Source organism: Martes martes (genome assembly GCF_963455335.1).
Source record: "Martes martes genome assembly, chromosome: 9".
NCBI classification, from domain to species: domain Eukaryota; kingdom Metazoa; phylum Chordata; class Mammalia; order Carnivora; family Mustelidae; genus Martes; species Martes martes.
Window position 1 is genome coordinate 73,896,223 of NC_137896.1, and position 14,639 is coordinate 73,910,861.

At 36.5% G+C, this 14,639-nt stretch overlaps 1 protein-coding gene across 2 annotated transcripts in view; it reads right to left on the minus strand.

Moving 5' to 3' along the window:
* Nucleotides 1-8,295: 8,295 nt before the first annotated feature.
* Nucleotides 8,296-14,639, minus strand: part of CLHC1 (clathrin heavy chain linker domain containing 1) — a gene marked incomplete at both ends in the record, with an annotated part of 32,941 nt that continues 26,597 nt past the window's right edge. For both annotated transcript variants that reach the window (XM_080814889.1, XM_080814888.1), the window contains 2 exons: nucleotides 8,296-8,492; nucleotides 10,073-10,252. In XM_080814889.1, coding sequence (XP_080671015.1) covers nucleotides 8,296-8,492; nucleotides 10,073-10,252 — 377 coding nt within the window. The remainder of the gene's footprint in view (nucleotides 8,493-10,072; nucleotides 10,253-14,639) is intronic.

Below are 14,639 nucleotides of genomic sequence, written 5' to 3' on the forward strand. Positions count from 1 at the left end.
CAACCAGTGAGGCCTATACTTTGATTTTCAACTTAACTTATGCTTTAAGAGTCTAACAGAATTGAAGGCAACTAAAAAGTAACATTTCATTTGTTGAGTTTTAAAAAAAATGATTAAGTATAATGGGTTATTTCTTAACTAACCAGGATTTAGAAAAGTCCTTAATGTTAAGAAAAGTTTTCATTAAATTTTTGTTTCAGAAAACCTCTAAACTTTTCTGAATAGATGAAATTAATGGAAATTCATTTTGATAAATGATAAACGTGTAAGTACAAGTAAATCTTTCTGACTCTGGAAGAAATATTTTCCTCTCTTTCCCTGATATGGTAAAAAAACACCTAATCTGAAGTCAGAAATCTAGTTTATCATGACCTCTGCTATGTGATCTTCAGCATATCGCTGTGCCTTCTGGTCCCTTTTCTTTACCTATAAAAATAGGAATTGTAATACCTATTTCACAAAATGGTTGTGGGGATTTGGGGGCACCTGGGTGCCTCAGTTGGTTAAGCTGCTGCCTTCGGCTCAGGTCATGATTCCAGGGTCCTGGGATCAAGCCCAGCATCAGGCTCCCTGCTCAGCAGAGAGCCTGCTTCTCTCTCTCCTTTGCCTGCCACTATGCTTATTTGTGCTATCTCTCTGTCAAATAAATTTTTAAAATCTTTTAAAAAAATGGTTGTGGGGATTTTATTGAGAGTGTGTATCAAAATAACTAGCACAGTGTCTGGGACACAGAAAGTGATTTAAAAATTTCTGTTCTTTTCAGGAGCCTGGGTGGCTCAGTTGGTTAAGGAGCTGCCTTTGGCTTGGGTCATGATCTCAGGGTCCTAGGATTGAGTCCTGCATTGGGCTCCCAGCTTGGCGGGAGTCTGCTTCTCCCTATCCCTGCCTGCTGCTCCCCCTGCTTATACTCTCACTCTCTCTCTCTTTCTCTCTCTGTCAAATAAATAAAAACTTTTTAAAAATTTTTCTGTTATTATCACACATGGGATGCAAAGAGGTTCCCCATATAAAAATGAAAAAGCCATGTGGGATGAATAGGTAGAGCACGGAGAATTTTTAGGGCAGTGAAACTATTCTGATACTGTTAACAGTGGATACTTGTCATTATAAATTTATCCAAACCCACAGAATGTACAAGACCAGGAGTGCACCCTAATGTAAACTATGGACTTTGGGTGATAATGATGTCAGTGTAGGTTCATCAAGTGTTAAAAATGTATCAGTCTAGTGGGGAATGTTGATAAGGGGAGAGTGTGTGCATATGTGGGGGCAGGGGATATATGGGAAATGTCTGTACCTCCTATTCAATATTGCTGTGAAACTAAAACTGCTCAAAAAAATGAAATTATTTTTTAGAGCCATGGGTTTAGAAAAATGACTAATTTTGACTGTTTCTAACCCAATGCAAAATTTCTATTATAGGTATTTCATTATAGCTATCAGAGGAAAATATTATAAATCAAACATTAATACAGTGCTGACCTTGAAAATTATAGCACTAGTATGGCCTAATATATACCCATCAATATACAACCTAAAAAAACAAAGCAGGAATCCAACAAAAATGTACACATGTTCATGTACAAGACATGTATAAGAATGTTCATGGGAGCACTATGTGCATTACCTCTGCACTGGAAACAACTTAAATGTCCCTCTCTGGTAGAACTGGTGTACTTATATAATGGAATACTAAATAGTGATGAAAATGAACAACTGCAAATAGACACAGACAGCATGGACAAATCTCACAAAAATAATAAAGGGCAAAAGAAGCGAACACACACACACAAAATGATTATGATTTCCTTTATCTATAATCCAAAATCAGGCAAAACTTACCTATGATATGACAAATCAGAGTAGTGGCTGTCTTTGGGAGTGGAATAATAGTGACAGGATGGAGCTTCTAGGGTCATAGGGGTATTCTGTTTCTTTACGTTGGCATTAGTTACACAAATGTTTTCACTTCGTGAAAAATTACTGAACCCTACAGTTATAATGTGGGCATTTTCCAGAATGTATTATTGGGTGTATGTATGTTTATTTATCAGTAAAATTTATCAAAAAAAAATACAGCAAATGTACAACATGAACATTAAATATGGAAGATACTAGGTCCAGCCTGGTATTTATTTATGCAATTATTTATTGAAACTCACTTCATACCCAGTCCTGTTTGATTTTGGTAATACAATGGTTAATGTTACAGGTTGAATTGTGTCCTCCCCAAATTCCCATGTTGCAGCCCTAGCCCCCCGGGACCTCTCATAATGTGACTTTATTTGGAGATAGTGTCTTTACAGAGGTAATCAAGTAAAATGAGGTCACTAGGGTGGGCCCTACACCAGTATGATGTGTGTCCTTATAAGAAGAGGAAATTTGGACACAAGCATTCATAAAGGAAAGATGATATTAGAGACAGAGAGAAGATGGACACATATAAGTCAAGAAGAGGGGCAGAAGCCTAGAACAGATTACTCCCTTACACTCCTTCTAAGGAACCAACCCTACCCAACACCTTGCTCTCAGACTTACAGCCTTCAGAACTGTGAGACAATACATTTCTATTGGTTAAACTGCTCGGTTTGTGGTACTTTGTTTCAGCAGCCCAGAAAACTAGTACATAACCCTCCCCCATTTCCCACACGCTCAAAAGATATTGCCCTTGCCTTCAATTACACAACTAATAAATCATTGGACATTATATCAAAAACTAAAGATGTATGATATGTTGGCTAATTGAGTATAAATTTTTAAAAAAAGAACATTAAAAACAAAAACCAAAAAAAAGGTGCATGATATCTCAGTCTTCTTAAATTTATTGAGGCATATGATGTGATATATTCTGGAGAATATTCCATGTGCACTTGACAAGAGTGTGTATTCTGTTGTTTTGGGATGGAATATCCTGTATATGTTATGTCCATTTTGTCCAATATGTCATTTGAAGGCATTTTGTCCTTATTGATTTTCTGTCTGGATGATCTCTCCATTTTTGTAAGTGTGGTGTTGAAGTCCCCTATTATTATTGTATTAACATCAATTTCTCTTTATATCCAGTAATGAAATGTATCTTAAAAAAAAAGTAGGTTAAAAAAAAGAAGAAAAAAGAAAAGTATTGTCCCTAACCACAACCATGATAGCAATAAGGACAGCCTATAAAAGGGAAAATTAGCACTAAACTAAGGAAGTCATGAAAGGCTTCCCTGAGGAAGTTTTAACTAAGCTAAGAATTGAAGTAAAAGAAATTAGTGACTAGGTAAAAACAAAGGGATAAGCCTTTCAGGTAAAAGAAATAGCATATCTTAGGGGTGTCCAGGTGGCTAGTGGGTTAAGTACCTGACTCTTGATTTCAGCTCAGATCACGATCTCAGGGTCCTGGAATCAAGCCCAGTGTAGGGCTCCCTATGCTGTGAGGAGAATCTGCTCAAGATTCTCTCCTTCCCCCTCTGCCCCTCCCCCTGCTTGCACATGCTTACCACCCTTAGGCAACAGGCCTGAGCAAAGGAATGCAGAAAGGGCCCAGAACAAGCCGCCAGCTGGATATAGACAGGACCATCGGAGACCCACCTCAAAATATCCACAAGCTCTAACTGAATATCGGGCTATTTACAACGAGGCACAGTTACCAAAAAAGAGAAGATTCCATATGTCGCCACACCTCCTCACCTTCCTGCTTTAAATACAGCCCCCACCCCCGGCCTCACTGCAGATCCCTCTGCGATCCTGCCGATCCTACTGACCCTGCCACTCCCTCACAATGTATTCAGTAAACTTCCATCTCCTTTGTTGTGCCTGGGGTGAATCCTTTCACTGCCTGCAGCACCGGCTTCTACCTGATCATTACCCCACATTTGAGGGTCCCCATCCAATCAGGCGAGATACCACATTTAGCCACCATGCCTAGCAAGAGGAACAAAAAGAAAGCATTCATCTGGTTGGAAGAAGGTGAGGAGTACACTAGGAAAGAGCCTGGAGGGGCAGCTGGAATCCTGATCATGCAGGCCATGTTAAGGATTTTGGACTTTATCTCAAGAAGCAGCAAGACAGTTTCTGCAAAGAAGACATCCAAATGTCCAACAGACACATGAAAAAGTGCTCAACATCACTCAGCATCAGGGAAATGTAAATCAAAACCACAGTGAGATACCACCTCACACCAGTCAGAATGGCTAAAATTAACAAATCAGGAAACGACAGATATTGGCGAAGATGAGGAGAAAAGGGAACCCTCCTACACTGTTGGTGGGAATGCAAGCTGGTGTAGCCACTCTGGAAAACAGCATGGAGGTTCCTCAAAAAGTTGAAAATAGAGCCACCCTACGACCCAGCAATCACACTACTGGGTATTTACTCTAAAGATAGAAATGTAGTGATCTGAAGAGGCACCTGCACCCCAATGTTTATAGCAGCAATGTCCACAATAGCCAAACTATGGAAAGACTCTAGATGTCCATCAACAGATGAATGGATAAAGAAGATGTGGTATATATAGATGCAATGGAATACTACACAGCCATCAAAAAACCACGAAGTCTTGCCATTTGCAATGATGTGGATGGAACTAGAGGGTATTATGCTAAGCGAAATAAGTCAATCAGAGAAAGATAATCATATGATCTCTCTGTATGAGGAATTTGGGAGGCAGGGTGGGGGGTTGTGGGGGTTAGGGAGGGAAAAAATGAAACAAGATGGGACTGGGGAGGGAGACAAAGCATAAGAGACTCAACCTCAGGAAACAAACTGAGAGTTGCTGGGGGGGGCAGGGAGGAGGGATAGAGGGCTGGGTGATGGACTTTGGGAGGGTATGTGTTATGGTAAGTGCTGTGAATTGTGTAAGACTGATGATTCACAGACCTGTACCCCTGAAACAAATAATGCATTATATGTTAATTTTTTTAAAAAAGCAGTGAGATAATCAAACACTTAGTACATCATAATATGATAAAATGTGAAGTACCCAACATACTTGTAATCATCCTTGCCAAAACAGCTGAACTTAATTCTAGTCAAGTCTTTAGATTTAACTTCCATTTATAGGAAATATGGGAACTAGAAGAACAAATTAAGTAATACAATAAGGACAAATACCAATCAGACAAATCTGGGACATGGAACAACCAGGTAACAACCAGCCAGTACAACCAGTCAGTGGCAAGAAAAAAAAAGGGAGGGGAGGAGACATAACTCTAGATGTAGAGACACAGCAACCTGAACAGAACCCACAAACCTTGTTTACATCCTAATTGGAACAATTCAACTATGAAAAGACATTTTTAAGCAACTGGTGAAATTTGAATACTGACTGAATATTAGATGATACTAAGGAATTATAGTTAATTATTTTTAAAGGTATGCTGTGTCCTGGGGTGCCCAGGTGGCTCAGTCATTAAGCATCTATCTTCAGCTCAGGTCATGATCCCAGGGTCCTGGGATGGAAACCTGATTCAGCTCCCTGCTCAGCGGGGAGTCTCTCTCTGTTCCTCCCCACTGCCCATGCATGCTCTCTCCCTCTCTCTCAAATAAATAAGTAAAATCATTGGGGCGCCTGGGTGGCTCAGTGGGTGAAAGTCTCTGCCTTCAGCTCGGGTCATGATCCCAGAGTCCTGGGGATCGAGCCCCACATCGGGCTCTCTGCTCAGCGGGGAGACTGCTTCCTCCTCTCTGCCTGCCTCTCTGCCTACTTGTGATCTCTGTCAAATAAATAAATAAAATCTTAAAAAAAAATAAGTAAAATCATTAAAAAATACAAAAATAAAAAATAAATAAAAAACAGGCTGTGTCTTTCCACTGAAGATGTAATCTTGATAGCAGAGACCGTCCACAAAACAGGTATTCAGTGTGTGTCATTGATTCTATGCTGAATCATTGTACGTCAAATGGAGGCAGAAGGTCAAAAAGTACCGGGGAATCATTTGTACCTTTGCAGAATTACAGAATTTTTGAGTTAAAAATGACAAGAGGAATTATCTAGTCAAAATAAATTCATGAGGAAAAGGACACAAAGTCTGACTGTGGCATAGCTGGTCTAGAACGCAGGCTCCTAGGCCAAGAACTCGTGTTCCACATCTCTCAGTGCATTCTGACCGCCTCCGTGCCCATCCCATGCAGCTCACAGCTCAACGCCTTCTCCTTCCTCCATGTGACCTCATATTCTTGCTCTTCCTCCCAACTCCATCTCCAGACATCCTAATTTATATTCATTTGACAAGTTTCACATTCGTTGGGAAAACTGCCAAAGGTAATGCTAACAGAGAAGGAATAATAATGAGGGGAGGAAAAACATTTTAAAACCAAAGCAAAATTAACAGTAACAACAACAGCTGCTTTTTCAAGCTTTTTCCACATTTATGTTCCTACTTCATCCTCCTGACTTTCAAGGATATGTTATTTTCCTAAGTTCTGCCAATGGACACATAATAGCTTTCTATTGATCATACAAGTCTCAAAGAAAAAAAATGTGTTAAGCTGTTGACATTAAAAATCAATGCTGCTAAAAATAAATAAAAATCTTAAAAGGTTTTTTTAAAGATTTTATTTATTTGACAGAGATCACAAGTGGGCAGAGCAGCAGGCAGAGAGAGAGGGAAGCAGGCTCCCTGCTGAGCAGAGAACCCGATATGGGGCTCCATCCCAGGACCCTAAGATCATGACCTGAGCCAAAGGCAGAGGCTCAACCCACTGAACCACCCAGGTGCCCCTAAAATCTTAAAAGTTTTAAAAAAGAAAAAATATCAAGGCTGCTGTCCTATCTTTTCTCTATCCCTTCTTTTTTTCTATCCTTTATCTTTTTTCAAAGATCACAGCTAATGTTAAGGCCAGAAATCAAAATATTATGAGTTATTATAAACCTCTTAGTAATACTTTGTTTTTTTAAAATGTGTACATGTATTACTTTAAAAAATATTGTGTTTTAGAAAATTGTAATTATGCATTACTCAGTCTGTGTTTAGCAATATGTGGAAAAACAGAAAACTCAGCCAGTACTCTTCAAGATTTAAAAGATAAGCCAAGCAACCCTAATATAAGCGTGGACAGATAGTTCAACATATGCAGTAAGATATGTCAACATATCAAATACTCCAAAGAAGGATGATTACACAAATACAAATGGATAGAAATGTGGGATTTAGTAAGTATAAGCCAAGTAGAGGGATATGTGTTTCTGGGACCTATTACTTACTTAAGTAATTTATCTTCAACGAATTTCTCCATTATGTTATATAGTTATATTACAGACACATATTGCTAATCCTCATGACAAACATTTAGAGGAGATATTACTACCCGTATTTTACAAAGAGGAAGAGGTAAGACCAGAATTTGAATACAAGGCTGTCTGATTCCAAGTTCATATTCTGTCTGCTATTGAGTACAAAATAGACTCTAAATTTAAATTTAGTAGGGGAAAATTTGACTTTTCATTCTGACTCCATCTAAAAGCAGCTCATTCTTACCATGTTCCATGATCAAGGCTGACATTCAGCTGCTATGGCATAAGGGCTGAAAGCTGTTATGATTAGTTGGGTCTCTGTTCTGTTCAACTGGGGATGCCCATGACATACTGATCACTAAATATTTTGAATATCCTACCTGTCCATGACACAGAATTATTCAGACACTTGAAATCATCCAAAACCACCTCTCATAACATATTTTCCATATCTATAGGTATCCCAGAAATGATAAAATGCAAAATTGGCTTCACGTAAAATTTGGCTCGTCTTTCTAGGTAAGAATATGCTAAGACTCCCAACTTGTAGAGTAGAAGCCTAACATTTGCCATTTACATATACCAAAGCAAGGGGTACATCTTTAAATCAGTAGTATAAAATTACTATACTGTAGGTTTTCACCAGTGAGTCCAACCTTGAAATTATATCTTGCCTTTCTTGTTAAAAATCAGTCTCAAAGCATTCATTATCTGGAAAATTAGTTGGACAGGATATTATTCACACCTTCCTCAGTTCTTGCTGTAAAATTAGATCTCCAGAAAGAACTATATCTAGACATTAGCTTATGCCCTTAGATAGAAGTGCCTAAACTGAGTTTTATGCAAAGTTATACTCTTGGATTTTATCAAGATTCAGTATCAGAAATGACCATATAGAAAAAAGAAAGCAACAATATAAATGTTTCAAGGACAAATCATCACAACAAAAACAGCATGATTTATTTGTGAGAGCTTCATACTTTAGATTTATTTTTAAGTTTAGGTATGCCAAAATTAGTTTGCCCAACCAATACACATAAAATGTTATATAAGCTCCCTCAGCTGGTTAAGACACAGAACTACCAAAAAACATGTTCCATTAAGTTGACTGTATCATCCTCTTCAGAAATTTCAGTTACTCCGGTCTGAGAGCGAAGAATGGACATGATGTCTTGAGATAATTGGTCAAAGCCATTCTGTAAACATATATTTGCTATTTCTTGCCAGTTTTCTAATGAGAAAAATGGATCATTTATCATAAGATGTTCGACTATACCTGAGGGAAAAAGATTATAATATTATAGTATGGCACTTATTCTTTTTTTTTTTTAAGATTTTATTTATTTATTTGTCAGAGAGAGAGAGTACACACAAGTAGGCAGAGAGGCAGGCAGAGGCAGTGAGAGAAGCAGGCTCCCTGCCGAGCAAGGAGACCGATGCGAGACTCGATCCCAGGACCATGGGATCATGACCCGAGCTGAAGGCAGCAGCTTAACCAACTGAGCCACCCAGGCGTCCCTATGGCACTTATTCTTATTTGAAAACCCACACTTAGGAATTCTTCAAAAATAGAAAGGGATATCATTTCAACTATTAAAGTAACTATTAAAGTTGATCCCTTTAAGTTTAAAGTGGAGTGTTTCAGTTCACAGTTTAAGTAATCAAGTGTTAGGTTCTTCATCTTTTTCATTAACCTTTTCATGCCTCACTTCAACCCTCTACTATCTCTTACATTCCTACACTTCTATTCATCTCCTTCTTGGTTTAAGACTACAAGGAAGGGGTTTGAAAAAACGAAGAATGAGGGCTCAGCTTTATTCCGAGACTCTAAGGTACCGCTAGACACTATAATATAACTGGGGCCTACAGGTCTAGTTTTCAAGATCCTTCAAATTCTTTTTATAAAATTCCCTAGTAGTGCTGACCCAAGGGCTTGAAAACCTCTTTGGCAAACCCTTCCTCCTATCTCTGGATAGAGAGAGACCTCTTAATGATGGGGCTTCTATAACAAATATTTTTCTAAAGGAAATAAAAGAATGATTTTGTTTATTAAAGAAAACTAATGGTATTACTTACTTTTGAAAATCAGTTATGGTGACCCTCTTTGGAATATATTTATTTAGGGAACTCATTTCTTATCTATTACCTGCCTTACTTATGAGACCTAATGAAAGAGGATCTCTTTTTAAAATATTGTCAGCATTATTATTTTATTTCTACCATGATTATTATTTTTCTGTCAAATAAAATATTTTATTTCATATCTGCAATGAAAATTTCAAAATTATCTTCCCAAATACATTTTCATGTAATTTGCTACTCATTCTTTAACCCTATATAACAATTCAAAATCCAGCTATCTGCTCAAGTTCTTATATTAAATTAGAGAAAGCAAAGAAAAAAGTAAGACGTAATTAGTTATTCTTGATCCCACTCCAGAGTTACATTCAGAGTAAACATAATATGGAAATGACATTTACATATGTATTTGGTTTAAGAATAAAAATATATAGTGTTTATGTCTAAATAACATTTTGAATCATACAAAATTACTAAATATACACATTTGTTAATATATATACAGTTTTTAGAGTAGTGTTAGCCAGTATAATTATTAAGATGTTCCCCTAAAGCTTCACAAAGATTCTCTCTTCTTTGTAATTACCTCAAGAAATACATACTACTGTCAACAGACTATATTAACATGGTAATCTTTACATTTATAAACTCCTAAAGTCAATTCCTGCCGAGAAGGAACTCTTAGGAAAAATGAGTTAACTCAGACATAATGATCTTGAACCTTTCCCTAAATAACCCACTACTTTCTCTTCTATGATAACATTTTACTATACTTACTTTTCCCACCTTTACTTATTTCTTGAAGTAGCTTAATGCCAACTTTTTTCATATCTACAGAAAACAGATGAAGTATAGCAAGGCCAAAAGATAAAGATGGTGGTTTCCCATTCCATTCTCTAGTCAGACACTGAATTAATTCGATGTGAGGACATAACTTTATTAACTGCATCAGGTCATCTGAAAGTAAAAAATAAAAAAAAAATAAAAACTATTTCTCAACATCCTAGTATGATACATCAACTACGAACTGGAACCAGCTAATGTCTGTACCTGCCAAACAACACTTCTTTTTCCAATCCTTCCAAAACCCTCAATGAACTCAACTGTACTCTCTCCAATTAAAAAAAAAAATCATGCTCAGCATAGCAAAAATATGAAAGAAAACTTCTTATAACACAGACTACCAGAAAAACAAGTTATCAAAGGGTAATTCTATTCTACCACAAGGTAGAATAGAAAGGATTAGATTGAGAATCAGGAAACTGAGTTCTAATCACAGTTCCGCCAATTGCTTATTTTTTTGGATCTCAGTTTATCCACCTTAAAAGTGCTAGAATTGGTATCTCCAATTTCTAAGGTTCCATCTAACACTACCTTATGTTTGTCTATATCCTGATGCTCATATTTGGACCAGTTCCTAGTCAGTATAATTTGTTTCTTCCCCTGCCTTGCACAAAAAAAGGGTCTCAGTAATTTTTTTCCTAAAAATATCAAGTATTTAAGGGCACCTGGGTGGCTCAGTGGGTTAAAGCCTCTGCCTTCGGCTCAGATCATGATCCCAGGGTCCTGGGATCGAGCCCCGCATCGGGCTCTCTGCTCCATGGAGAGCCTGCTTTCTCCTCTCTCTCTGCCTGCCTCTCTGCCTACTTGTGATCTCTGTCTGTCAAATAAATAAATAAAATCTTTAAAAAAAAATCAAGTATTTAGAAACTGAAAAATGAAGACTTTAGGAAAGTATCAGCCAGTTCAAGTAGCTAGAGGCTGAGCCATATGAAGTTGCCTGTATTTCACCATTTTTGACTCCAAATTCATATGGTTTAATACACTAGCTAACTATTGAGTTCATCTAGTACTGCAATCATGATTTACATTCTTAAATTTGTAAACTTTGTGTTAATTTACTAAAGTTTTTCAAGTAAAAATATTCTTCTTGGATCACAACAGAGGTAGTTTTCAGAACAATTTCTGAGAGCCTTTCAAGAACTCCCATAAACATAATTTGCACTCTGACAGGCAATATAAGATAATTTCGTGTTTATTTAACACAAATTTCTGTACTGGGAACTTAAGTCTATTAAATCACTGCATTTAATATTCAATATAAGTGAGATATTATTCTCACATTGAAAGGGAAGAAACAGGTTTAGAAAAGTTAATTTTCCCAAAATTATACACATGATATAAAGTAGAACAGTTCATCTGACCTCCCAGAGTCTACGACCTTCCAATCTATAGTAATGCTCTTCCAAAATAATAAATATATGTATGTGTGTGCACTGTATGCATGTATGTATACGTACATATGCATGCACACACACACACACACACACAAAATACAGAGAAATACAGAGAGAAATGGTAAAAGAAGAAACAAGGAATAACAGAATATAATTCTGTATCAATAAAGTCAAAAATTTTTTTTTAATTTCCCTAGAGAAGAGGTAGAAGTTTATGATTTGGGTCACTCAAACTGGCGTCCACTAAGGTGAAGCTATATAATAGCACCCCTCTGCCTCCAACATTTCATAACTCACACATCTCACTCTGCTTCATTCAATCAGGTGTTCAAATCCCTTTCTCCCTGAATTCATTAATTAACCAATATTTATTCAAATATGTGCAGGGTATGGTCTCTGACTAATTAGAAGGAATACAAATTCAAATCTCATGACCTTTCCCCTCTGCTTACCACATTTTGGAATCCATTTCATCATTCCTTGGTTTGACATATTATTAATCATTTTTTTATCTCATGGATGTTCTGGGTTTTTTTGTTTTGTTTTGTTTTTTAAAGATTTTATTTATTTATTTGACAGAGATCACAAGTGGGCAGAGAAGCAGGCAGAGAGAGAGAGGAAGGCAAGCAGGCTCCCCACTGAGTGGAGAGCCTGACGTGGGGCTCAATCCCAGAACCCTGGGATCATGACCCAAGCTGAAGGCAGAGGCTTTAACCCACTGAGCCACCCAGGTGCCCCATGGATGTTCTGTTTTAATAAGATTATAAAGGCATACAAAGTATGATACCTGTTTAACTCACAAATATCTAGAGCAGTGGTTCTCAAAATATGGTCTAGGGTCTACAAAGTCAAAACTACTTTCATAAAAACACTAAGTTGTTATTTGTTTTTTTCATTCTCATTCTCTCACAAATATACATGAGACTACATGACATGTGATATTACAAAAGATTGAATATAGAAGTGGATATGGGAAGCCAGCTATCTTCTATTAAACCAGACATTACAGAGATTTACAAAATGTGGAAAATGCAACTCCTTTTATGAAATTCTTTGGTTTGGGAAGTTATTGTTCATAAAAAATATTTTATTATGATAATACATCATGGGCTTATTGTTATTTTAAATGCATAAAGAAATATTTTTAAATCTTCTGCTTTAATGTCTAACAGGATAAATATCAGTAGACATAACACATGTAAGTAAAAGCTCTTTGGGATGTTCAGTGCTTTTTAGAAGTGTAAAAGAGAACTGAGACCACAAAGTTTGAGAACCTCACATTTAAAATAGTATTTCCAATTTCCAGATATATTCACTTGTTTAATGATAATGGAAAGGTGAACAAACAAATCATTTCAGGCTTTATTCTAAAAATTATTAGGGGGAGGGAGAAATAACTTTTAAAACAGATGCTCTTTTAGTCACACTTATGCTTTTGGAACAAATTTCTTAGAATTTTTCTGTTTTTGTTTGGCTTGGGTTTTTTAATTTGTAAATGTTTGACTGATAGTCTAGATCTAAGAGATAACATTTTTTTCTGGAGCCAGAAAGTATTAACAAATTGAATCTGTCTCCCAATATGATACCATGGAAAGCTGTGGTTGTTTCTCATTAAAAAGTAAAATAAGGAAAGTAATTTTCAAACATTGTTTGTTTGAAAGTTATTTTTTTCTCAAGTTACTATTTTCATCTTTTGACATGCTAAAGAAATTCTGAGGATAAACATCAAGGTTCTAACTACATAAAAGTGTTATTACTTTATAAATTATTACAATATATATTTAATTATTTTAGATTGTAATGCACTACTAGAAGAACAGAACAATATAATAATGAGTCAGTCATGTTTCTATTCACTTATGCAAGGCAAATTTTGCAAGCAAAACAGAAACTTAACATTTCAGTCAATAAAAATTCTAAGAGTAATTAAACCTATATTCTTCCTATGTCTAAACTGACTAAAATAACCTATCATATATGGAAAAATAATACTTAAAACAGAAATTGAATCTGTGTACTTAGATAATAAAAATAAAATATATAATTCATTCAACAAATATTGAGTACTATACCAGATTCTGTTCTGTTGTTGTGTGTGTGTAGGCAAATTACTTACTTCTTTGAGCCTTAGCCTCTCCGAGGAAACAGAGTTTTTTTTAATCTATAAAATAGGGATAATAACAAAACCTACTTTTTTTTTTAAGTCTTTTTTTTTAAGATTTTATTTCTTTATTTGTCAGAGAGAGAGAAATAGCAAAAGCAGGCAGAGTGGCAGGTAGAGGCAGAGAGAGAAGCAGGCTCCCCTCTGAGCAATGAGCTTGATGCAGGACTCAATCCCAGGACCCTGGGATCATGACCTGAGCTGAAGGCAGCCACTTAACCAACTGAGCCACCCAGGCATCCCCAAAACCTACTTTATAGTTAACATAAGGATTTAAGTAAGGTCATGCATGTAAAAAGCCAAATTATAGTATCAAGTGTGCTGTTATGTAACAAATAAAGAAATTCATAACTTTAAAAACTAGACTCTATAACAATAAATTCAATTTATTGTTTGAAAATGACCAGATTAAACAGCCATCACTGTTCTTCTTTCCTGGAAAAATATGACCTAAAAGTGCTGTTTTATTCCATTTGCAACTTCTTAGAATTGGGGTACAAAGCCTGCAAATCAGAGTTGAGACACAGGTCTGGGATGTGGGAGATGTCAGGATGCCTGTACATTTAGATTTCTGATGAACTAAACTCGAAATAAAAGATCAGCTCATTCAACTAAGGTTACCTTAAGGTTGACAATGCTCTCAGCTCTTTCCCAATTACAACCCAGGTGTTTCAGAATTTTGAAATGAACATTATTTTACTAAGTCTTCATTTCTAATGCTTATATCATAGTCCAGAACATTTATGTAACAAGTAAGTTCAGCCACTAAAAAAAAAAATCCTTTAAGTAGCATGGTCTAAAATATCTGCAAAATAAACTGTGTACTTCAGAGGGAGAGAAGCAGTAACACCCTGACATCCACCTTCTCCAAGGCTGCTAGGCTCTCTCACAGGACAGCCCCAGGCTCAGTCCCTGGTGCCTTTGCCAGACACTCGAGGAAAACATC